The following is a 24,912-nucleotide window of genomic DNA, read 5'->3' as shown; positions in this document are numbered from 1 at the left end:
TCCAACTGAGACTTGAAAGTCTACGTCAGCAGATGTTCTCCATCCAATCTGACCGAGCTTCAGACATATTTCAAAGAAGAGACAGATATGTTGGTCTCTAGATGAACAAAGCTGGCAGAGACATACACAAAACAGTCAGCAACTAACTAACTTGGTTTACCTGCAGGAAAGGTTGTTCTACAAAATACTTAAGTTCAAAAGTTCATAATCACAAAGTTCACTAAAGTTTGTGAACTTTATGATTGTCTTTCTGTCAGGTCAATAATGGCTAGATTTATTATTATTTTTGTCGTTCTGGAAGTTAAAAGCAAATGCTTAGAAATGTTTGCCAGTGGCTGTCAGTGCTAATAGTTTAGTGACAAAATACTGCACTGAATTGCTGAGTCACAGCACATAAAAACTATAACTAATGTAATTCCTCCGGTATTGTGCATGGAAAATTGCAAAGTTAAAATCGTTTATCTTCGCTAATGTTGTTTACAGCCATCTGTGATTGTGCGATCCACAACATGGCACCTCAGCTAATAGGAGAAAAGATGTCAAATCATTTTTGTACTATTGGCCTTTTGTGGGCTTTTCATCTCTATATATTCTGATCCCTTTTCTCATTTTGTATATTTGTCCATATGTGATAACTCATCCTTGCCTACTCCACTCCAATCTGTCCTCCCACTTGGGACGACTAATTAGTTTTTCTTTTTTGGAACATTTTCCCTATCAATCAAATTTCTTTTCAGTTTTCTGTAAATTCAGTTACTTTCATTTTAATTTGTTTTCCATATAAAGCAACACCAACTTTGTTTAACAAGTGCCTCTTTTTTCTCATCAATTCTCAAGTTTTTGGGAAACAGATCCACATTAGTGCAATTTTTACGGGATCTCCCATTTCTTGAGTGCCACCTCTCCAAGTTGTTGTTGTTGTTTTTTTACATGGCGCCATACTCCTCGAGTACTGATGAGAAATAGTTAAACAACTCTTAAATGATTCCAAAAGCGAATAAGGAAATATTGTCCAAATAAATGAATTACATTATTTAAAAAGTGACTTATAGTGTGAAACTCATCTCTTATAGAATTATTCCATTACATTATATATACATTACATATAAATAATCATGTGTGGGTCATAACAATTAAGAATAAATTTTCATTGCTCTTATGCAGCATTTCATACTTCTGAGGAACTGAATTTGTATTTTCATTAGCTGTAAACTGCAATCATCAAAATGAACAAAAAACATTAATTACATTATGTCACTGTGTCATGACTTTCACTTTTTTAATCAAATTCTTTTCAATGATATTCCAATTTATTGAGCTCCACGTATATTGGTGTTTGTTTGTTTTTAATCATTCACCAGAATTGAAAGAAAATGTAAATGCAATACCTACTTTGTCCACAGGGTGGAAGCAGAGTTCTTTATATCAGCAGCTCTGCTTCCCCTCTTGCCTGCACAAAACCGCACAATATTTTGTTGTTCTCTCTTTATTATTCATAGAGGATTAGAAACATAAAAACATACAGACTTTTTTTTAGCAAAAGATTCATATAAAACAGTTTACAACAGTATGAAGCCTTTTTGAGCTGCACCCCCAGCCTCTGCTGACATTGGCACCATGCTATAGGAGTGGCAACTGTTCATTGTGAGGTGGTTTAATCCTGAGCATAGAAAGCCTGTTATTTGCATCAAAGACAATATCTGAGGTGGCAGCAACAACAGAATGATTTGTGTTTGTAGTTTACAGCTCCAGTTTTGTGAACCAGGTAATGTCCTTTTCCCTCTGGGTAACATGTGTTTGTTGAGGGTGCACAGATGGGTAGTATATAAAAGAGCTACAGAGTGCTAATACGAAAAGTTCAAAATGGACCACAGGGGTTGGATTAAGACAGATTTTTGTGCGTTTAGATGTGTAGATGTTTGGGATGGAGGAGACATTTGGTCAGGAGAGAGGTGGCAGAGAACGGGTGCTGACTGCGCCGCACCTTGCCCTGGATGGTGATGAAGGAGGCTGGCTGAGATGCGGTGAGGAAGGAGATGAGCGGATGGGTCCGCTCTGGTAGTCTCTCCACCTCGCAGAGCGCCCCGAGTTGGGAGCTCCTACTCGAGGGCTGCGCAGCTGAGGCGGGGTAGACAAGAGGGTGGGGAGACATTTCTGGTGGGAGGAGGCATGGGGGGAGGCAGGGTGACAGGCAGGGGAGGAATAACACCCGGGGGCTGAGTGGCGACTGGGTGATGGGTGGCCACCCGCTGAGGAGTGACGGTTGGGTGAGGAGTGCCTCCCAGATATGGGTTCCTGACTATGGCACGGGTGCTCCGTGGTGGGTTTAGGTGATTTGGGTGTTTTGGGTGATTTTGGAATGGGATGAGAGATGGAGAAGTTAGGGGCAGTTCCCTGGCCACGAGAGGTAGAGTCTCCATTGTTGGCAACCTTGTAGAGGAAGACATCGTACTGAAGGGGTGGGCTGACTTCCGAGTGGAGCTTGGCCTCTTTGGGTAGGAGCACTTCCAGGCCAATGGTGACGCCATCCTGATGTGTAAAAATGGCAGGGACAGAAGGATGCAACAATGTAGGGAGAGTCATAGCAGAAAAAAAAAACAATGATAAGAAAGAAAAAAAAAACATGGATGGATTGATCATGTCACACAGTTCCTTGGTGCAAACCTAAAACAACAGAGGTGCAAAACTGATTGCAGCTGTATAATTTTAGATTAACATTTTAAAAGCACAATTTGGCTAAAGAGAATCAGAACTAACATGAATTGTTAATTAATGAAGTTATGTTTCTAGCCACGTAATAACATTTTGTCCAATCTATACCAGCATAGCAACTCGTCTGTTGGCTCCCACCAATCTTTGATGGATATGTTTTCATGGAGCAAAAGTGCAGGAGTCATGCCATGGAAAGGCTCAGCTGGATTTCCGAACGCTACGGCTGTGGGCTACAGGACAAAACAAAGTTTCTACAACTGCACACAATCAGCTTTAAGTGAAATCAGTTCTCTCTGCAGATGTCTTAGTAGAATTATTTCTTTTGAGTTTCATTAGCCAAATTTAAGCTGATTTTAAGCCAAATTTAATCAAATCAAAGTTTAGTGAGCATGTATTATCATATTTTTGAGCTAAGCAGACAAAAATAGCTTAAAAGTTTCTAAAAGAAACAAAAACTAAGCATTTTGTATAGTTTCTCAAAGCAAATAAGCCATTTTAAAATGCACCATGCTGACAAAAACTATTTGGAGCTAAATTAACAATAATGTTATATAAATGTTTGACTACCTTTTAATAACCACCATATGTGTATGCAGTAGCTTGAAGTGACTCCTGGGCCTAAGTCATATATTGATGGAAAAACAACTGTAGGTGAACCCAACAAGTTTGAGTGGTGTGACATATGCCAGCTTCAATTTAAAATTATGAAAGCTACACTGTTAAACCCCCTAAGAGTAAAACTCATTCTGATTATGGGAAAAAGTAAAATTTTTATCAGCTTCCATTCAGTACTGCTATGTTTCATATAACCACCATACTGGTTGCTAACATCAGGTTTGTTAATGCATGCCCATTGCAGTGAAAATTCTGATCAGGACAGCAGCAGGACATAAAATCTACCTGAATCTTCCTATTATTGAAGTTTAATGAGTGCCAGTTCATGTCTCAAGTTTTTGTTTGACACAGTGGCGAATTACAGGTAGACTGACATTGTCTTGGAGTGCTTTTAAATTCCTGTGTACGGTGTCAGTCTGGTGGACATGGCAAGTATTGGCATGGGAATAAATGTAATTTGAGCTACAATACTGATTAAAGCTGAAAAGAAACAAAATAAGTAAAAATGATTATAGGTGTCGTTAAAAACTTGACATCTTTCTATGAGTTTGTTTGAACTGCATAAATTGGGGTGCTAAGGTTTACCATTAGGTGGCGACATGGAGCTGAATGTGCGTGGCTTTAAAGCCAACAAGAGATCATAGCCTGAAAACAAACAAATATCAGGGCTGTTGTTAGCAGACATCAAATCAAATCGAGTGGGCAAGTATTTATATATTTGAGACTGTATGTATATTTATGACTCCCTTTGGAAAAAATCAAAGTTGCACCCAACTTATTTTAAAAATCATTGAAGCTGTTTGTTACATGAGCATACGGCCCTGGAAAGTTATTCAGATCATTAAACATCCCACGTTGATATGTATAGTTATGTCTACGATGAGTGCAAGCAAAAGTATGATTCAAAATCTATGTTTAATTTAAAGTTAGCAATATAAAGCAAGAGGTGAATAGCTTTTATTGGAGTTTCTAATGCGGTCTCGCTTTAGGAGCTGTCCATGGTTCTGAATGGGCTCACATTCACTATCGTATTTTTGCTGCGTAATCTGTAAGGTGCAGCCTACTGTAGCATAAAAGCAGGGTCAGTCATGCATTCAGTTATTATTTAGTGGGGAAGTATTAAGCATCATTGTGTGCAGACATGCAGAAAATGAAAAGAGAGAAAAGAGCCAGACAGGAAGATAGATTCCATGGGGAAAGTAGAGCTCATAGCAACACACGGGGACAAGCTGAGTAAAATTAAAAAGATTTATTCCAACAACTGTAAACTGTAACCCTCCATGAATAGCCAAAAAAGTAAAAAAGAATATCAAGTACATTAAAGATAGCAAAACACATTGAAAACCAAGACACAGCGCGTGTAATATATGCATATAGATTCAAATATCAACTCCAAGCAATTACTTTATCCTCATGTAATCTAGACATATCCACTTATTTTAGCAATGTCGAACATTAAGAGTTTGCAAATACATATCCACTTTATTTCCACATATTTTCTTCTCTTTTTTTCTAATTATACTTTTTTCAGACACTTTTTCGTTGATAACACCTATGCATGCGGGCAGAGAGGACACAGTTAGGTGGGGAAAGGCAGAGGGGAGAAAGAAGGAGAAGGGGAGCTCGGGGAAACAGGAGAAAAGACAATGCAGAAGTTCATTGGCCAAAAGACCAAGGCAGAGCATCAGTAGACAGAACAGTCAGTCAGTAGTTGGTCCGAGCCAGAGGTTTTAGTCCAGCATTAAAGGCAGATAGAAGGAGAAAAGGAGGCAGCGGCGCCACTGTGTGATCGGTGTGAACATGGCAGCCTCGTTAACAGAACTATTGTGCTTCTCATGTTGGAACTATAAATATGTGTTGTGCTCACTTTTAACTTTAGATCTTAGTTCCTTTTAGAAAATCTTACTTAGCAAGGCGTAAACATTTTTTTTTTTCCGTAAGAGCTCTGTGTGCACTGTGAAATATTTTTTGTCTGATTCAACAGCTGCACACTTAATCGTGCGCTGGCTACACCAGGTTGTTCTGGAGCATGTTTACCTCCGCGTTTTCCTCAGTGTTGTTGGGGGTGTGGCCGTGGACGACAGAAGCGGGGCGGTTGTTCTCATGCTTGGGGGAGTGGGAGTTCAGGATGTTCATAGACCCCTCTTCCTTGGGCTGAGGGGACTTTGCTTGGTTTTCTTTCTTGTGAGGCTCATCCTGCAGAGAGAGTGAGACATGCACGAGACGTGACAAGTGAAATGTTTAATTCAAGAGACAAATTTGTTCTCACTTAAAGCAAAAAGATGTCCAAGTTCAGTAAAATATAAAAAGACTGTGATCCACAATCCACTCACTAAGACTAAACAGAGCAATTACAGGGTTATAGCTGGGTTTTGTTTTGACTTTGCAGAGGTTTTTAACACATTAACACATGAACAGTGACAATTCCCAACTAAACTAAAAGTAGACAAATTCAGTCCAGTCATGTCTACAGGGGAGATGCGAACCAGATAATAAGCTCAAATAACACATTCAGCTTTATAAAGTCTCCAAATGCTTGTACATTTCATAATCAATGCTAAAGTGCTTTCATTTCTCTTTAAAACTATCATTATTCTCATCTTAACCTGTTTAACAGATTTGATTTTAACCTTAAGACTGCCCAAGTGTCCTGAAAACAATCTGTACTTGTACCTGAGGTGAAAACTGAAATTCATAATCAGGAATAATTTTCTTAATGCTTCTCATCTTTGTAAAAGCAATTCTGAAGACCTGGATGTAGCTGATAGTTATATTTTAAAAAGCAACAAAAAAAATACATTCTTTGTATTAAATTAGACAACTTTTAGTTGAATATCATATGTGATTACATAATTTACCTCGTTTTACTAGTTTTTGTTTAAGTTTTAAAGGTTTTGTCCCAAAAATGGATTTATGTGTTTCTACATAACACAAATATTCAACCATAGCTCCACAATATATATAATTAGAAAGCTAAAGCTCTAAAATTGGTCTTGAACCCAGGTTTTTATGCTTGAAAACTAAATGACTATCCTTGGACTCTCAACTGACCTCCTTACATGACCTGTTGACTGCAGTGAAGTGTGTGTGTGTGTGTGTGTGTGTGTGTGTGGGGGGGGGGGGGGTCTTTAATAAAGGAGACCAGAGTTTCGTGTGTTCAAGCCACAATAACTTCAATACTCAGCATCCCTGGGAAAGCATACTCTGAGTTGTAGGAAAGGAGGCCCTGACCGATTGCTACTCCTCAGATCCAGAACAGTGAATCAGATTTTTATCATCTAGGAGTTGCTGAGGGAGTCACGACAGTTACGTCGTTACATATTTTGTGGATCAGGGAAAGGCTTGGGACTGTGTCTCTCCTCACACGTTGTGGGGATTTCTCTGGGAGTGGAGGAGTACTGGGAAATGTGTGGTTATGGATAATTGGGTGCCCTTGATGTGGTTATGTCATCTCTCAATCATGATAATCGGTACACACTTCAGCACTTTACTGCCAAGCATAAAGTGGCCAGGATGTAAGTCAGCTCAGTCTGGGGTCATGGTTTCATAGCCAGAAAAAGACAGACTGCTCGGCATTGAGTGGAAAATGAAGCTACTGCATACAAATTAGCCCTATTTGAAAAGGTTGTTGCCCCCCCCCCCTTGTTAAATTGTAGAGAACCTGTGATTAACCACATTGTGTGGGTTACTTTAACAAACCACTCCCAGGTCTGATTAATGCAGGACCTGTCGACTCAATAAATATCTAAAATATAAATCAATTAAATTTTATTATATAGGGCCAATTCACAACACATGTCATCTCAAGGCACTTTACAAAGTCAAATCCATTCAAATCATACAGACAGCTTGATCAAAAAGTTTCCTATCAAAGGAAATGTATCTAAATAGAACATATCTGATGACATTACAAAGGTTAAATGTTGTCAAGAGGCAACAAATCAAACACCAGTGTAAAGAATTCCAAGAATGCAATGGGTTCAAAAAACTATTGAATACATTATCCATATCTTAAATAAATATCTTAAATAAATCTTATAATATATAAATATTATTTCTAAAGGTGCAATTGTCATTGGCTCCACACCAGATGGCGGTAACAAACCGTCGGGTCCACATATGTTGCAAAATCAAACCATAGAGTCTATAAAATCTGCCTAATAAAAAGGAAAATATGCTGAATGCACAAAAAAGGCACAGAATCTCACAATGGGAAATTAAATCTAAATTACATCTACGGTATTAAATAAAACACAACCCTGCCATGAAGATCACAATAATATCAGCTGGAGGTCTACAGAAAAATGTTTCAATCAAAAAATCCCTCATGATGGACAAAACCAACAATCGCTCTCAAGACCTTTGCAACCTTGTTTTGGTAAAACATAGTGAGGGCATTGCCTACAGAGGAATTTCTTAACTACTTAAGGTTTCGGTGTGAACTATTCAATTCAATAAAATTTTATTTATATAGTGCCAATTAACAACACTTGTCATCCCAAGGCACAAGGAAACCCAGCAGATTGTATCAAGTCTTGACAAGCAGCATTCACTCCTCCTGAAGAAGCGTAGGGCCACAGTGGACAGTCGTCTGCATTGTCCATGGCTTTGCAGCAATCCCTCACACTGAGCAAGCAACAGCATGGAGGAAAACTCTCCTTTAACAGGAAGAAAAAAACCTCCAGCAGAACCAGGCTCAGTGTGAATGGCCATCTGCCATGACCGACTGGGGTAAAAAAGCACAGAAGCACGCATTGATGCAAGAATCCTTTCTATGCTATATGTTAATAGCAGATGATCTGCCCTCCTGGATGCTCTAACAGCTGACAGAACGCCAGACCAGGTGTACCTACTATAAAGAGGAAAAAGACAAAGAGACCAAAAAGTTAAAAGTTTAAATAAACAATGCAAATTGGAGAACAGTAGGAGAACTAAGCAGAGTGAGAAAAGTAGGTCTTGATTACCTCCAGCAGCCTAAGCCTATAGCAGCATAACTATAGAGGTAGCTCAGGATGACTTAAGCTACTCTAACTATAACCTTTATCAAAAAGGAAAGTTTTACGCCTAGTCTTAAAAGTAGACAGGGTGTCTGCCTCACGGACCAAAACTGGGAGTTGGTTCCACAGGAGAGGAGCCTGATAACTAAAGGATCTGTCTCCCATTCTACTTTTAGAGACTCTAGGCACCACCAGTAGACCTGCAGTCTGAGAGCAAAGTGCTTTGTTAGGAACAGCTGATGTATCTCACTACATCAGAAATCAGCCTCAGTCAGGTTCTCCTTTCATTATTTCAGACAGTGAAGTGAACAGAAGGATCCAAAGAGTTGCATTAGCCAGGTGGACTTGATCCGAAGCAATGCACTCAGCTCACCATGTAAGACTGCACTGCAGAAAAAAAAGCATGTTGAAGCACATTTTAAGTTTGCTGAACATTATTTGGAGAAGCCTGAAAAATACTGGGAGAATATAGTCAGATGAGACAAACGTTGAACTCTTTGGATGCCATAATACACACCATGTATGGAGGTAAAAATGTGTGTCTCAGCCACAAAACACCGTATCTGTGATGTGTGATTTCTTTAGTATACAGGCTTCGTATAATTGAAGGAAGAATGACATTTTCCATCTACAACAATAATGGAGATGAAACAAGGATGAACGTTTCAGCAAGTTTATGATCCAAAATACAAAGCCAAGGAAACTTTCAGGCAGTTGAAGACAAAGAAAATATTGTTACAAAGGCACAGACAATGACCAAACCTTTTTTGTTTTAAAACTATGAAAATAACTATTACTCAGAGTCCACAGCAGGAATCCATAAAACCTTCAGTTCACTTAAGCATAAAAAAGCCATTTTGAAGGCTTAATACCCCAATAAACTAAAAATGAGAGTCATTATCCTCAAGAGGAAAACATGGAACCATGATAACCCTTCCTATGGGTGGCTGACCTTAAAAATAAATTAAAAAAAGTTTACATAAAATACTCCAGGAGCGCATCAACAACCAATTCAAGAAATAGAAAAAAGAACTCACAGCAATATCTAAAGATATGCAGATGTCATCTCATTTGCCTCATTCAAGGTCCGTGTTCATGAACCAGCAATAAAAGAGACTGGGCAAAAAATAAAATCCCCTTTGTGGGAAAGGTTCAAAGTAAGATACTTACCCCAAAAAAGCTAAACTGAACACAAAGGCCCATCTAGCATTCACCAAAAGAAAAACATTGTGATGTTTGAACTAATATTCTCTGAACCAACATGAACAAAGTGGAGCCGTTTGTTAGGTCTGCATCCTGCTTCATCTGGTGAAAAACTGACACAGCATTTCAGAAATAAAGAGCATCATACTGAGACTTAAACATGCGGCAGATTGTCTGCCTTGCTATGTAATTGACTTGCCGTAGCTGATGGAACAATGGATTCTGCTTTCAACCAGGCATCAGTTCAAGACCTGATCTCAACTTGGGACAATAATCTGAAGCACACCAGTGAGTCTGCCTTCGAACGGCTCAAAAGTGACTAAACTGTTTTGGAGTGGCCTGGTCAAAGTCTGGGCTTAAGGAGCTGCAAACCGTTTATGTTCGAAATATGGCCAAATTAAACAGCCTGCAAAGAAGAGTGGGTCAAAATGTCTCCACAGCGATGTGGAAGACTCATTGGCATTTATCGCAAATGCTTAATGGCAGCTGTTGCCGGCAAAGCAGCACCAACAATTTATTAGGCTTAGGGGCTAATTAATTTTTCATTTATGGCCACAACGGTAGGTCCAAGAAATGTTTTATGCCCATGTCAGCGAGGGCTAGAGGAGAGGCTTGAGGGAAGGAACTACTGCAAGCAGTTATGGAATAAATATCTTTATTTGCAGCTTATTTTCTGCATTTCCTTTGCTTGTACACAAACTTTAATGGCGAGTGAAAGTTAAAAATTTAATATGTCCTTTTTAAGTTATTAAACAGGCTGAAACAGTACCTCAGTGCCCTTTTATCTAATGTCCACGGTTTATAAAAAATATTTATTAGTCGTATGACATTTCAGAGAATGCACTCCAGACTATGTGCTTGCCGTGGCTTTTTAGCCTCTAAGCCCTGACATTTAGAAGACCCGTCGGTTACAGAAACATCTATAATCGCTGCAGGGAAACGTTAACAGAGCTGAGAGCAGGTTGAAAGAAAATTAATTCCCAATGGTTCAATTTTGGTTTTTTTCACCCAGGTACAGGAGAGTTTTGAAAAAAATAATCCATCAGCATGTGCTGCAGTTTTCACATCGGTGTTAAACAGCCTTTATCATCAGTGAGAGAGAGAAAGAGAGTTGCTGTGTTGTTTGGGTGCTATTAGCTTTGTTTCTGAGTCAGTGTATCAATGTTTAAGCGGGTCATATAGTCGAGTGTCATGGACGTGTGAAGGTCATCGGAACAGCAGGCGGTAAATAGGGCACCATCGATCGGTCACGCTTTAGCTGCTGCTGGACACGATTCGCTAAGTGCACTTTAGCACGACAGATGAAAGGTTTTAAAAGTTTACGGCGACATTCTGCATTTACATCCCACGGACCAATGGTCTCTGTTGGTATCTGCACAGGAAATAAGCCGAGCAACGCAGTCTAACTGGAACCTAATTGCACTGTTTTGCTGCTGCAACGAAGATTTTGACACACAAATCAGACAATAACCCCCCCAACCCCACCCCCATTGAGACAGTAATTAATTCATTGTCATTTGCACCCCTTTAAATGCCGCTACAGAGCAGTTTCGCTCATAACATCATACCAGCCCTAAATCCGATGCAGAAAATATATATATATAGTTTGGAGGTGCAGAAGGAGCTAAAATGGCTGCGCGTGCTGTGTGAGGGAAATGGAGGCTCCTTTGCCTCGCCGAGCACCTCGGGAAGCTGCAGAGACGCGGGTGAGAAAAGGAAACAAACGAGGCAGCGGCCTGGTGTTTAATCAGGCTACTGCACAACGCGTCTGAACAAACGGCTGTCTCGTGAGAGGTCATCCGTCATTTCACCTGGAGTGCGCACGGATTCAGGAGAGAAGGGTTGGAGGTGGGGTTCTCCGCGGACTCGACAGCTAATAATTGCACAGTGGGTGGGACTGAAGCCAAGGTGGGAGGGGAGAGGAGGCAAAGCGGACATCTCCACCGTGCTTACCTGGAAGTGGTTACAAGGCTTTCTGTGCCTATACTCCCAGGGATTGTTGGTTCTTGATGGCCTCTGAGGGGTGGTTGGTGGGTATGAAAATGGTTAAACACAGACATGCCACACAAACTCATCTGCAAGTGGACAGTCTAATGAAAATCTTTTGATTCAACTGATGATTTGGAGTTCAACCCGACAGATGGCAAACTTGCACACACACACACACACACACACACACACACACACACACACACGGCAGCAGAACGAGACAGATCCATAAAATACAACAAATCACAGTGTAAGCTGGCTCAGAGGCATAGCAGAGAGAGAGAGAACATAATGAAGAGCAGGCGAGAACAAAGGGTAGAGCTAAAGAGAAACAGATACAGCAAATACTGAAAACAGAGGGCCTAGAGCAAACAAGAGGAGAGTGGAAGCATACCTGACAGATAATGTTGTCATAGTACGCCAGGTTGTGAGTATGAGCTTGGGGGGCAGGCGGAGGGGTGTCACACAGTTTTCTTACATTTGGCTGTGACCCGTCAGCTGTCGTCGACACCGAGAGGCCATCCGTCTGCGGCTCGCTGCTCTGGTGGCGGTACTTACTGCGGGAACGCAGAGAGGGGCACACGCGTGAAATAAATATTTACGGAAGTGTCTCTCTCTTTTTTTTTTTTTTTTCTCAGTTCGCTGCAAAATGAGTCACATTAAAAGTCAAACAAACTCTGCGCGCTCCATAGGGGAGCCAAGCATAGACACACACCTGCGTTTGCGAAGGCGCATGTTCTCGTTTTTGAGGCGGTACAGGCTCTTGGCGAAGAAGACGACGATCATGAAGAGCAGGAGGAAGACGAAACAGGCCACGGCCACCACCACGCACAGCACCTGGAACTCTGTGACGGCCCATTCGCAGCGCAGGCCCTTATTCCAGATGTAGTCCTGTACGTTGCACCTGGACACAAAGGGGCGGAGAGAAAGGCAGATATGGAATAGAGCTGAATTAGCATTTAAACTGCTGTTACCACTTTGACATTGCAGATAATAACACTTTCTGCTAATGAGCCGGCGTCGAGAGGCTTGTTCTGTGAGCTCACGGTACAGGCAGATTTAGAGTGCCTTGCAAAAGGCATTTATACCGCACAGACTTTTTCATATAGTGGCATTACAACTTAAAACTTCAAAACTTTTTTAATCGATATTTTTAGAGATACACCTATTAGAAATTGTGATGAATGATGAAGTTGAAGCAAAAGCAAAAGCATACACAGTGTTCCACATTTTGCAAAAGACTACAGCTCATACTTCATAAGTGGACTCACTGATTCTTCTCGCTTGCTTCTGAAAGCAAATGGTGGCACTTGAACGGAGTAAAAGGGGGAGGCAAAAACAAATGCACAACACACTGCTTTGATCATTAGATTGTAGTAGCTCACCCGCTATTACTATCTAATGTAGAACAGATTCCTGGATCAATGTGTGCTTCTGTGCTTTTTTGTCTCTCTTGTTGTGTCTCTCCTCTGTCTTTTCTAACCCCAGTCAGTCGAGGCAGATGACCGTTCATACTGAGCTCGGTTCTGCTGGAGGTTTTTCCTTCCCGTTAATGGGGAGATTTTCTTCCCACTGTCGCTTCATGCATGCTCAGTATGAGGGATTGCAGCAAAGCCATGGACAACGCAGACGACTCTTCCTGTGGCTCTACGCTTCTCCAGGAGTGAATGCTGCTTGTCGGGACTTTGAAGCAATCAACTGGTTCCCTTATATAGGACATTTTTGACCAATCTGTATAATCTGACCCAATCTGTATAATATGATTGAACTTGATTTTGTAAAGTGCCTTAAGATGACATGTTTCATGATTTGGCGCTATATAAATAAAATTTAATTGAACTGAATTGAATCATTACCCTGACGCCGAACAGTTGTGTGATACTGTCTGTTTGCCTGTCCCATTGAATCCCAGTAAAATGCACTGAAGTCTGAGGCTGCAGTGTGACAAAACACTGAAACGCTCAAGCTGTATAGAAACTTTTGCCAAGGTACTGTCTCACTGCAAGGTGTACGACATTTTGAAACAGGAGTGTGTCGGTCCTTGTGTATTATGTGGGGCAACCGGTCCACAAAGCAGCCTCGCTCCTAATGAGATCAAAGGATCAGAGCACGTGCATGCATACATGCTCGTATTTTTTCCCCTTAACCTGTTCTACCTGCGGAACTGACAGCAAAACATCTAAAACCGTGTGCAAGCCTATGTATGCATCTATGCACACGCTTGCTAGTGTGCTCAACAGGTAGGATATGACGAGCAACAGTTTGTCACCAAGCTTGAATGGACAGATTGGACAGATGGTTGCAAAGTGAAGCGTCCGGTCTTTGTTGCACATCTGCATCTTGCAGGCGAGGAAGCACTCTGTGTGTTTCTCTCCATTGTCATATTCCTCACACACTTCTATCGGCAGGCGACTGCCACGTGCTCTCTTCACCTCTTACCTCAAAACACGCAGCTAATCCTCCTGGGGGACCCTGCTGTGCTCTCGACGAACCCGCGCGACACATTAAGCCGGCCTTATGTCTTTGTGCATGTGCGTGTTTGCTGGCATGTAGTGCCCCTTAATCTTTCCCTTTGTGTCAAGAGGACAAAACGTCAGAGATTGATTGCACGAGACAAATCAGAAAGGTGAATGTTTTTCGATCCGAAAGCCCCCAGCAGTTAATCAGAGGTGTCAACTCGGAAGGCAACACTCTGTTTGCAATGTGTTAAACGCGCGTGGAAAGGGATCCGTCGCTGCAAAACGAAGCCGACCTGAAGCCTTGTCATGTAGCTCACCTGCAGAAGGCTCCCGTTCCTGCCACCACGGTGCACACCCCTCCATTGAAGCAAAAGTTTGGTTCAACGTCGCACTGAGAGACGCAAACTCCTGGGCCAGACAGCAGAAAGCCCAGCCTGCAGCCGTCCGCACCCATGGCCCCACCTACGCCCAGTCCGTCGTTGTTGTCCGGTCCCTGCATAGGAGGGGCCGGCAAAGACGACCCGCTGTTGGAGTTTGGCTTTACATTTTCGCGGACAGCCGGAGAACCTGTCAGGAGCGGATTCTCATCCAGCATGTCAGGCGGAGGTGAAGGGGTGGGTTCAGGTTCTGGGGTAGTATCTACCGCCGAGACGTCGTTGTCAGAAGACAGGTAGTCGTAATAATCATTCAGGGTCCACTTATTGGGGTCTCCGCCTTTCTGCTTTTGAGCTTTGGGGGTTTTCGCCCAATCCAGAGTGACGTCGGCGGGCACAACATCTGGCGCCGGACTGTGAAACGCCACCGTGATTACGTCATCGGATAGCGGGTTCCCGGGATGGTCTGGCCCCGCCCCTCCCGCTGTTAGCTCCTCCCCATGCTGGTCCTCCTCCACAAAATCCATGTGATGGTGCTTGTGGAAGTGGTGATGCCTGGTGGACCTGAGCGGGAGTCTGGCACCGATTCCAGCCCCAATCAGGTGCTCACGCTCTGCTGAGTCGTCACTGAGGACCATCCTGGTGTCCAAGGCCTCCTTGTGGACGGACGAGTGGTTGTGGTGAGGATGGCGTCTGGCCAGTGAATGCCGCCCTGTCAATCAGAAACACTGATAAATCTGATGCTCTGATAAAAAAAAAAAATAAAAATAACACAAATATTTTAACACTACTTCCACATTCCTACTCAAACTGTACTGAACTGTCAACTTTTAAGTCAAAGCTAAGGCTTTAAATTATTTCTGTTTTAGGCTTGTTTTTGTGCCTTGTGTCTACTGAAGTCCGTTGTCTTACAGAAAGTCCCTAAAACAACCAGTTTTTTGTTTGTTTGTTTGTTTTTTTGGTCAGAGCTATTTGTTTTTTATTCAAAATCTTCAGCTATTTCAAAGAGTTTGTTTAAGAGATTCCCAGAGTCTTTGGAAGAGAAATGAGCCCAAAGCATCACAGGTTCTACACCATGCTACAATAGAGATGAAGAGCTTTTTTTTTTTTACATATATTGTTCCGTTCTTTCAGGCCGATCCCACCTAGAGAGTTTTTTTGCCTCAAAACTCAGTCCATGGCTGGCCAGACCTCAAAGCCTCCAACACACAGATCCAGTTAAAATCCCAGGAGCATTTGGCAAACTTAGCAAACTCTACTCATTTAGGCCAGCGAGGATAGGACAGGAAGAACATATAGCTTCTGATATGTGCCATGACGATTTGATGGCTTCAAAGTACCAATCTGTTGGTGGGTTTTTACACAGCCTTATCTGTCCCACATGACCATATTCCCTGGACTATAGATCGGCAGGTATAACTACTTGCCATTTTAATTTAGCCCACAGATATACTTGAATATATTAGTCCTGTTTTTGCCATTTTTAAGATTGGCTCAGGGATGCAGGCCTTAAAGTCGCATCATGTGATGCCAGAAAGACATTTATAAACATTCATAATATAAAAGTAAAAAGTCTATTATGAATCAAATTGCTCACTTACAATACATTTAGATTTATTTCATAGGAATTACTGGGGGTGACAATAAGGGTTGTGTTCATAATTTTGTTAAAAAACAATTAAAAGACTTTGAACACAGCATTTTTACACAGTTTTCTTTTTTCAATTTCAGTGACGTTACTGTATGTTACTACTTTTCACACATTTTTACCAGGGTGCCAATAAGTGTGGTGTGCGCGGTTGACACATTACAACGAGACTACATGCACAACCTGACATGCAAGCTGACGATTCTGAATAAAATCAATCGTGACAGAGTTTGACAGTCTCTGTCAGCATGACTGTGAAAGAGAGCTATTTGAGTTGAGGCGGTTATTACCTGGCATCTTATCTAAAGGAAAATCTGAGCTTCTTAGATATTCCCAAGACACCAGCTCTGTTTGTTTACGAACAACGTTGGCGTCTCTTTACAGCATTCTGAGGAAATGTCTGAAGGTTTCCCCAGGCTTACATCCCAGCAGAATACACCAGATTCACTCAGCCGTCTTTGATAAATGTATCGCACCCTCAATGAGAGACGGCTGCCTCAAAACAGCGAGCTATATCTAGCGTTCAGAACGCGGGTTTTTAAAGATTTTGATTTTGAAAGAAATAAAAACAAAAGCTGTGGGCGTGAGTGTGCAGTCTGGATGTGGTGATACAGGATTAGGTACAGTAAGTGACTGACCAGTGTGCTTGAGTGACTGAGACTGGGCGAGGATTAGATCAGGATTTAGAGCAGTAGGTTAGAGACCGACTGGTCACACTCATCTGCACCCCGCAGTCTGGGGAGAAGGACTCAGGCACGGGTCTGATACGAGGTAAGACAAGTAAGGACCAATGGAATGCTCTTAATATGATGTGGGCTGCCTACTGAGCACTCAAACTAAATCTACAAAGTGACATCCACAGCTAAACCAGTGAAGGTTTACCTAAGGACCCTTATGCACAGTACCTTAATAAACTTTTAACCAGTGGAACATTTTCGAGTTTTGTCACAATACACTCTACATGACAATCATTTTGTCATTTTGCCTTTTAACCAGGCCAACATTGAAAATTTGATTTTATCCCCAGGGAGAAATAAACCCCAAATTTGAATATCTTATCTAAGGGTTTTATGTACTAGAGTCAATACTTTGTAGAGCCACCTTTCACTGTGCTCACAGCTTAGTGAGCAGCACATCAGTTTTCTGATTTTGCCACAGATGCTTAACTGGATTGAGATCTGCCCTTTGACTTTGATGCAAACTATCACTCTGTAGCTCAGGCAGAACATTTGGAGATATTGTTCTGACAGAAGATGAAGCTCCGCCTCTCTATCAAATCTTTGGCACCCTACAAGATTACCATATATTTCACTACCTGCCATTGCTGAAAGAAAGCGTCCATTGTAGGGATGGTTTGCTCTGGGTGGATGTGTTAGTTCTCAGCCACACATAGCATTTATGTCGCATGCTCAGTTTGGACTCTGTGCAGAGTAAACCACATGTTTGCTATATCAACTAGGGCAGCAGAAGGTTAATTAGCGTTTAACATACGCCTATCCATCCAACATCAGGCTAGTGCAGTCTTTAAAAGGAAGGACATTTGCTTCCAATGAAATGCTTGGTATCTAATAAAAAAAAAAGAAGAGCATGTGAGTTCAGGCATTGCCACGGCAAGTCAATGCAATTGCGCACAAACTTGGCAGAGTTTTTACTGGTGCAATATTTACTGGGTTCGAACCCAGGTCTCTGGCATCAAAGATGCAGACTTGGCCCGCTTCACCACAGTGCTGACGCTCTACTTATGTCCCTGCTTGGCCCTAAATGGAAAGACGGTGTGTAGTTTTCTTCCAACAGGCAAGTTGCCCATTCAGTTGTAGCTCCCCGAACGACATGTCAAACCTTCCTTGGATGGGCACTAAATGGCACATTGCCCTCAAACTGCAAATCACCGTGTGAACGGGTGTGGATGGGAGAAAGTGAAGTGTTTTGATGTGCAAAAGGCTATATAAGTGGCCAGTAATGGTACTAAAGTGCTTTTTAAGTGCCGTTTCTTTTACAATTTTATTTAGGTGTACTTCTGCCGCTAAACCTAGTCAAAAGGTTTTGCCGGATGGCTTCTCTTCCTTCGCCACCCTCGGATCCCTCCGTTCAATAAGAAGTGCCACCTTTCAATACGCGGCTCTTCATTCAGGCCTCGAACAAAAACCCCATCTGAACGTGCCTCGAGTCACGAAGACCGGCGGCGGCTGCGGCGGCTGAGAAGCTATGAGATTCACCTCACTCGCACACACTCACGGAGTGCAGTTGCCATGGTGAGATGTAAAGAGGTGCTGTGTTGAAAGGAGGAGCGGGGCGAGGGAATTGCAGTGGAAACAGAGAATGTAGTGTTAGCGCGCCTTCCCCTCCCCTGTTTTTCAATCAATCGCCCAGGCCAGTCAGTAGGCGCTGGATGCCAGCTCCATCTCTGGGAAAAGAAGGAAGCTGGAACGAGTCCGAAGGCCTGTGTTTCCCCCCCCCCCTTTTCTTTCGTGAAAAGAGACAGATCCACCGACTCAAACCGACTGCAGCGGATTCAGTTCCCAGTTAAGAGATCAATCTGCCAATTTGCTCGGTTGAGACTTTCTTGAAGCGGCATCCCTGTTAGCAGCTGGAAGCCTCTGTAGCGTCCAAGAGTAAAAGAGGCACACGGGGAGATTACAAGATGCTCACACTGAACGCACAACTCTCTGCTTTTTTTTTTTTTTGCTAAGTGACACCTGTCTTTGGCAGGCTGTGATTTGTGCCTTTATCTGCCACTCAGCTTGTAACCTCTGGCAGGGCATTGAGCGAGTCACCATGGTAACAAGTTCTACCTGAGGTCACTTTGATTGGTTAGGGGCGGAGCCTTGAAGCAGCAAGAGCAGCTTGAAACATGAGGGAAACGTGTTGGGAAAGAGACGCCAACTTAAAAACACCAAACGTGTGCAAGTCGAGCTACAAGACAGAAATGTGAAAAATTGAGAATGCGGTCATATTTTATTCATCATTTTTGTTCCGGGCATTTCAGGGGACCCAGCCCCGACACTTCAGCTTTTGTGGGGTTTGTCTTGTTTTTAAACTATAAATACCACCCAGACCTCGCCTCCTTCAGTGTGTTATGGTGTGAAAAATGCTGACAAACTGATCTATTCTGACATATCATGAGCTTACCAGGGCTGCAGGGCAGATGGACCTCACAGCATGTAGTTACTCAGGCAGTACACACACAGAGACACACACACACACACACACACACACACACACACACACACACACACACACACACACACACATATGACAGTGCACCCAGGAGTCTGGATTCAATCCATGTCCGCATGGCTGCATCAAGAAAAGTACATTGCTATGCATTTATGGATTCATTAACTGTTCACTTAATTAGTTCACAGACTTATGATACTTTACTCACAGAAAAACAGGCTTAAACTATTTGATTTTAACTTGGTCCCCTTGGAATATTTATTAGCCTTATCATTTATGCATTTGAAATACTGCAAATATTAAACATACTTGATTGCAAACAAAGGTGCTACAGACTGCAGAGATGCCGCAAACAAACGGTAATCATGGGACCCGTGTTTAACAAAACTATTTTGGAAAAGATTTGGAGTAAGCAGTTCATGAATACATTTTTAATTGAATAAAATAATAATTTACTCGTAGCTGTATGTATGAGTAAATTGTAGAGTAAGGATGTGTTAAGAAACTATACAGTTGTGACAAAAAATACAAAGTAAAAAAAAAAATACACATTTCTGAACAAATTGCAAATGTGGATTCTAAAATATACAGCGTAACAAGATAAAAGAGTCCCTTTACAAATTGCATTTTTTGTATTTGTGCAAAAATCGGCTTATCTGCAAGAGTATCGAGCTCTGTGCAAAGAGCCGCAGGGATGAACAGTTTCTCTGGTTTGTTCAGAGCAGTGCTGGTGATGTAGTCTAACAGCTGCTGGGAGGAAATATCTGATAAATCTCCATGAAGATCAACTCTTTTTTTGACAAAAGAAACATTCTGTTCTGTGTTTTCCAGCCAGATTTGAGTAAACCCATGCATTCGGACTGCATTGGTAAAGGTTTTAATCGACACACATCCTAACAATGATGCATCTAAAACTTCTGTGCAGCAATTCCCTGATCTCAGTGGTTGTATTTGACACCATTGATTACAACATAGTGACTGGTAGACTTGAAAGGTGGGTTTGTCTGGTCAATTGCTAAACCAGTTCAGAACTTATAAGATCTTATTTGGCACGCAGGGACTATGTGTCATTAACCTGACGCCGCCAGATAGATTTGCTCCGCATATCCATCTGGAAACCTTCCGTTGAAGTAATTTTGGGAAGGGGCGAAAATACTGGTTAGCTGATTGGCCTATGTTGGTGATAGACGGGCCAAATAAACCAATCAGATTCGTCGTCACTCGTAACAGAGCGACGACGAAAACACAACCACAAGCCAAGCTACTCTTGCTGCTGCAGGTAAAGGCTCGTTAGCTCAGCAAAGAAATACTCTGTAATTCCGATAAAACTTGCTCGATAGCCACGCTAACGCTAGTTTCATCGGCTGAAGCCCCCATGTTCTTTAGACTGAACTGTCGCGCTTCCCGTTGCGTCACACCTCAACCCGCCTCAAAGCCAACGCTGATTGGATGTTCGTTTGGTGAACGGCTCCAAATTTTCTTTAACGAAGAGTAGCCAGACTGATCTGCGAGTGAAACCTTGAAAGCTCGCGAGATCAGGATGGTCTCACGAGGCTAATGTGTCATTGGGCTGGTATAAATTAGAACAAACAGAGGTCATATATGGGGTTCCTCAAGGCTGCATTGTTAGGCCACTTGTACATAGCACCTACATGCTTTCCACATCTCCGAATGTGGAGAGATACACAATCTCTTATCATACTTATACTGATGACACAATGTTAACATTTCTGTTAAACCAATTGGCCATAGTTGATTATGATCAGTGTGTCTGTGTCAAAGGGGAGTATGGGTCCCAATGGTAAATGGTAAATGGACTGAACTTATATAGCGCTTTTCCGGTCATGCTGACCACCCAAAGCGCTGTACACTATAGCCACATTCACCCAGTCGCTCTCACTAACGCTCACACATTTATACACCGAGACGCAGCTCGGTAGGCAATTTGGGGTTAAGTGCCTTGCCCAAGGGCACATCGACATGTGGCAGGGGGAAGCTGGAATCGAACCCACAACCTTCTGGTTGCCAGACAATGTCATTAATTAATACAGAAAAGACAGACGCTGTTCTTGCTCCCCTAGGTTACAAGGCCAGAGGTCTGTTCTCAAATTGCCTAAATAAAGAAACAAGCATTTTAAAAACTGGAGACGTTTTCAAGACATCAGAACTCCGACATGGTCTTGGCAACACTGGGATAATAAATTAGTTTCGACCTCCAGGACCAACTATAGTTCACATCCTTAACTATCACTTTAACTTGATAAATTGTCTTGAAAAAAAAATCCAACAAACACTTTTTGCTCATTGGTAGATCAGTTAATAAATAAAGCAAATGTCAAAATTGTAAGTAATAATAATAATAGTAATAATAATAATAATAATAATAATAATAATAATAATAATAATAATAATAATAATAGTGAAAACAGATGCATGCAAATTACAGCCCTGTACTAAGAAATAGGCTGAAACTACAGACACACTTAAAAGTACAAAAAAGGAATACCAATGCACCATATCATATGTGCCTCTCTTTTGAAGAAGAAATCTTTGTCATTGCGATTGTACATTACAGTGAAACTTGTCTTCTGCATATATATATATATATATATATATATATATATATATATATATATATATATATATATATATATATATATATATGCTTTACTGCAGATATTGTTTGATTTTTATTACTGCATTACTGTGTTATTGTAATATTGTATAAGCAAGCACATTGTGTAAGCATTGTGAAATCCACAGTAAAGAAAAAAAAAAAAAAAAAAGGACACACCTGCATGTCCTGCTCCTAATTAATCACATCCACCTTGCCACGTGGTGGATGTGGTTTAAATCACGCGACGGATCGGCTCGCGCCAGACATGTGTGCCTATTCTGCCGGTCAATATGTCAGCGTTAACGCTTGGCTACACATTGAGGCCGAGGGATGCGACGAGGAATGGGTGGCGCGGGGTACAGTCTGCGCGCTCCCGCGTGAACCCCAGCGACCCCACACACACGGGCACGAGCCACCCTGTTGCTGGGCAGCGGCGGCGGCGCTCGGTTTTTTACGCTTGGAAGATTTTTTTTTTCTTTCCTCCCCATTTCCAGTCGTTGTTCGTGTTACGTTGGAAAAATACCGGCAAAGCAGAATTGGGATCAAAAAAGGAGGAGGAAGACAGATGGAGCTTGACCGGTTCACCCACTCCCCCACCCCCCAATAGTCTGTAGGAATGCACTGCTTTTTAGCGGCACAATGGGTTTCATGTAGCCCGACCACGGTGCACCTAATCCCGCCTTTGTCTAGGGACGCACCGCAGAGAATATTATCATCCGTGGGCATATCTCACTTATAAATATGTAACCTACAGACCTAGAGCTTGTATCAAATCCTCTTAATAAAGGGCCTAATGAGAAAGAAGAGGTTTTCTCCACCACTGTCATAATAGACTTGACGTTGAATAAAATAGCAACTATAATGTCATAAAGGAGTTAATAAACAATATTAGAACAAATAACATAACCAAAGGTTGTATTTTAACGTCTGTGCTTTTTAAATGAGGATTTTGGATTATAAAAAGGAATACAATTACAAGACATTACACTGACTGTGTTCCTTTTCATACACTCGGTTTATTCAACAGCGACAATATCTATAGTCATTTATTATATTGGTTACTAGATATCAGTAAGAAATATAGGGTAAAAAGCCTCCTAACAGCCAAATGACCCCTGGAATTAAAATGTTACACCTGCATCTGCTGCTCCAAATTAATCACACCCCTCTTGCCACCTTTACCAAATTGAACAAACCTAATAGCGGTGTGGCAGTAATGCAATATACTGGCAATGGTAAATTAATGCAGATCTTTCCCATGCGATTGATATAGAATAAATATTTTCCTTAATGTCGCTTCTCCACCTGTACATTTGCCACGTTTTATTAAACCACCGTCCGAGTGCAGGTGATCCACGCACGTGAACGCTACCTTGCACAAATGTCCAAACTGCCACGCACGCGCGCAGGGTGGGTCTCTGGTCTTACCGTTATGTGCAAACAGAGGGATGATGAGCATGGAGATGGTCAGCAGCACCTGCCAGGTCTCCAAACGGCTGTCTCCACGACCCATGGTGCGGGTTAGCTTTTCCCCTTGGACACGCTGATAAAAAAAAAAAAAAAAAAGATCGGATCTTCTTCCCTTCCTCTCACCGGTCAGATGCGGCCGCAATTAATCCACGGCGGATCCCCCTCGCAGTTCAGACCAGCTCCGTTTGGGTCATGCCGCTTTTTTTTTTTGCGTGTGTGATTTCTCGCCTGGTTAACAGCGCGGGGACGGTCCCATTGTCCCCAAGCGACTGGCCTGTCCTTCTCGCACCTTTGCGCGCGCCTCGCTCGGTGTGTGCGCCTTTGGGGTTCCGTCGACGGCGGCGGCAGCTAAAACGCCGCGAGGAGTTGTAGTTGTAGCGTAATGACGCGCGCGATCAGCGGAGGCTCCGTAGACGAGATTTTAATGACACGCGGCTTTCTCGTACTTGACTTGTCTGCCTGTCTGAGCGGAACCGTGCGCGCACAATGCGTTCGGGTGTCAAAGTGCCAGCGGACACACGCTCACACACGTCTATCCACACACACACACACACACACACCTCTCGAGTCCCGCTTCAGCACATGCGATCCGTGTGGAACAGGAGTGAATGTGGGATTTACGCAGCGTCTGTTGTCAGTCGCACGTCAATATGCTCCATTTTACACCCCAGCTCAGATGCATGAGAACATTGTGCGTGCCCCCCCACACACTTTGGGTGGTGTATATGTGTCAGTAGGTTATTGTGTGCGTGCTGCCTTTTGCCAGCAGAAAGAGTTGTGTGCAAGCACAGACCTGGATAATCCTCTTAATGTTATATTAAGATATAGACTCAAGACAATAGCGTCTGCTGCTTAATCACTTTACCATCGGCTTGAGGTAAATAAAAGCAGACTTCGCTGATGCTTAGTGCTCCCTGGACAGCATGACTTTACTTCACATTGTACACAGGGACAAACACACCAGTCACTGGTGGGGTTTTTTTTGGGCATGGGGAGGTATGGCTTTCCTTCCAGGGTGGTAATGTCGACGGGGAACAAAGTAGGGGAAAATACATTATTTGTTGCACATCAAATGAATATGCATTGCATAGTGCATGTCTGGTCAAAAGGAATGGATATCCACCTAGGTGGTATGCACTATTAGAAAATATTACCGCATATCACGGGTGGCTGATGAAGCTGAAGCAAGGGTCTGATTCCCAGCCTTTGAATCGGTGCTACATTAAAGGGGTATTGGGGTTTTATGAATTATGAGGTTTGGACCGCATATGGCCATCTCTGCAAAGCCTTTCATATTTAGATTGGTCAAAGTTAAACTGGCTTACTCACCGCTAAGAAGATACTTTTGTGTTTAGATTTCTAATAAGTAACATAGTAAAAAGCTTGTTTTTGTAGTTTTCAGCATAGGGAGTGATTGTGTGGGGGCGAATTTGAGGGGCAGCAGACTGCAGAAGGAGGTGTTCCATTCATGCAAGAACCCCCAGTTGCACCAAATGTACACCTACTAAGTAAAATCTTTAACGTATGAGAGAGGTTGGTTCACAGAGTCTTAGTTTAAGGGTGTTTTTAAACCTGAGGTGTTCCCCTCTTGGTGTGGTTCGTGTGTGTAGATGTGAACATAGCGATAGCATTGTGGGATGCTGTGCAGCAT

General features: G+C 42.4%; 1 protein-coding gene across 4 annotated transcripts; it reads right to left on the bottom strand.

Moving 5' to 3' along the window:
* Positions 1–1,542: 1,542 nt before the first annotated feature.
* cspg5b (chondroitin sulfate proteoglycan 5b) lies at positions 1,543–23,935 on the bottom strand. 4 transcript variants are annotated; one of them, XM_036145053.1, is made up of 7 exons: positions 23,220–23,935; positions 14,293–15,061; positions 12,232–12,420; positions 11,995–12,073; positions 11,481–11,543; positions 5,365–5,523; positions 1,543–2,529 (listed from the first exon to the last, which is right to left on the bottom strand). In XM_036145053.1, the coding sequence occupies exons 1-7, from the start codon at positions 23,302–23,304 to the stop codon at positions 1,942–1,944; spliced, it is 1,932 nt and encodes a 643-aa protein (XP_036000946.1). In that variant the 5' UTR covers positions 23,305–23,935; the 3' UTR covers positions 1,543–1,941. The 4 variants fall into 4 exon arrangements, with proteins under 4 accessions (XP_036000946.1, XP_012734368.2, XP_012734366.2 ...); XM_012878914.3 differs by lacking the exon at positions 11,481–11,543 and having other exon boundaries at positions 1,544–2,529; positions 23,220–23,934; XM_012878912.3 differs by lacking the exon at positions 11,481–11,543 and having other exon boundaries at positions 1,546–2,529; positions 11,911–12,073; positions 23,220–23,933.
* Positions 23,936–24,912: the final 977 nt, after the last annotated feature.

Source organism: Fundulus heteroclitus, chromosome 13 (genome assembly GCF_011125445.2).
Source record: "Fundulus heteroclitus isolate FHET01 chromosome 13, MU-UCD_Fhet_4.1, whole genome shotgun sequence".
NCBI classification, from domain to species: domain Eukaryota; kingdom Metazoa; phylum Chordata; class Actinopteri; order Cyprinodontiformes; family Fundulidae; genus Fundulus; species Fundulus heteroclitus.
This window is presented reverse-complemented; position numbering and strand designations above follow the sequence as displayed.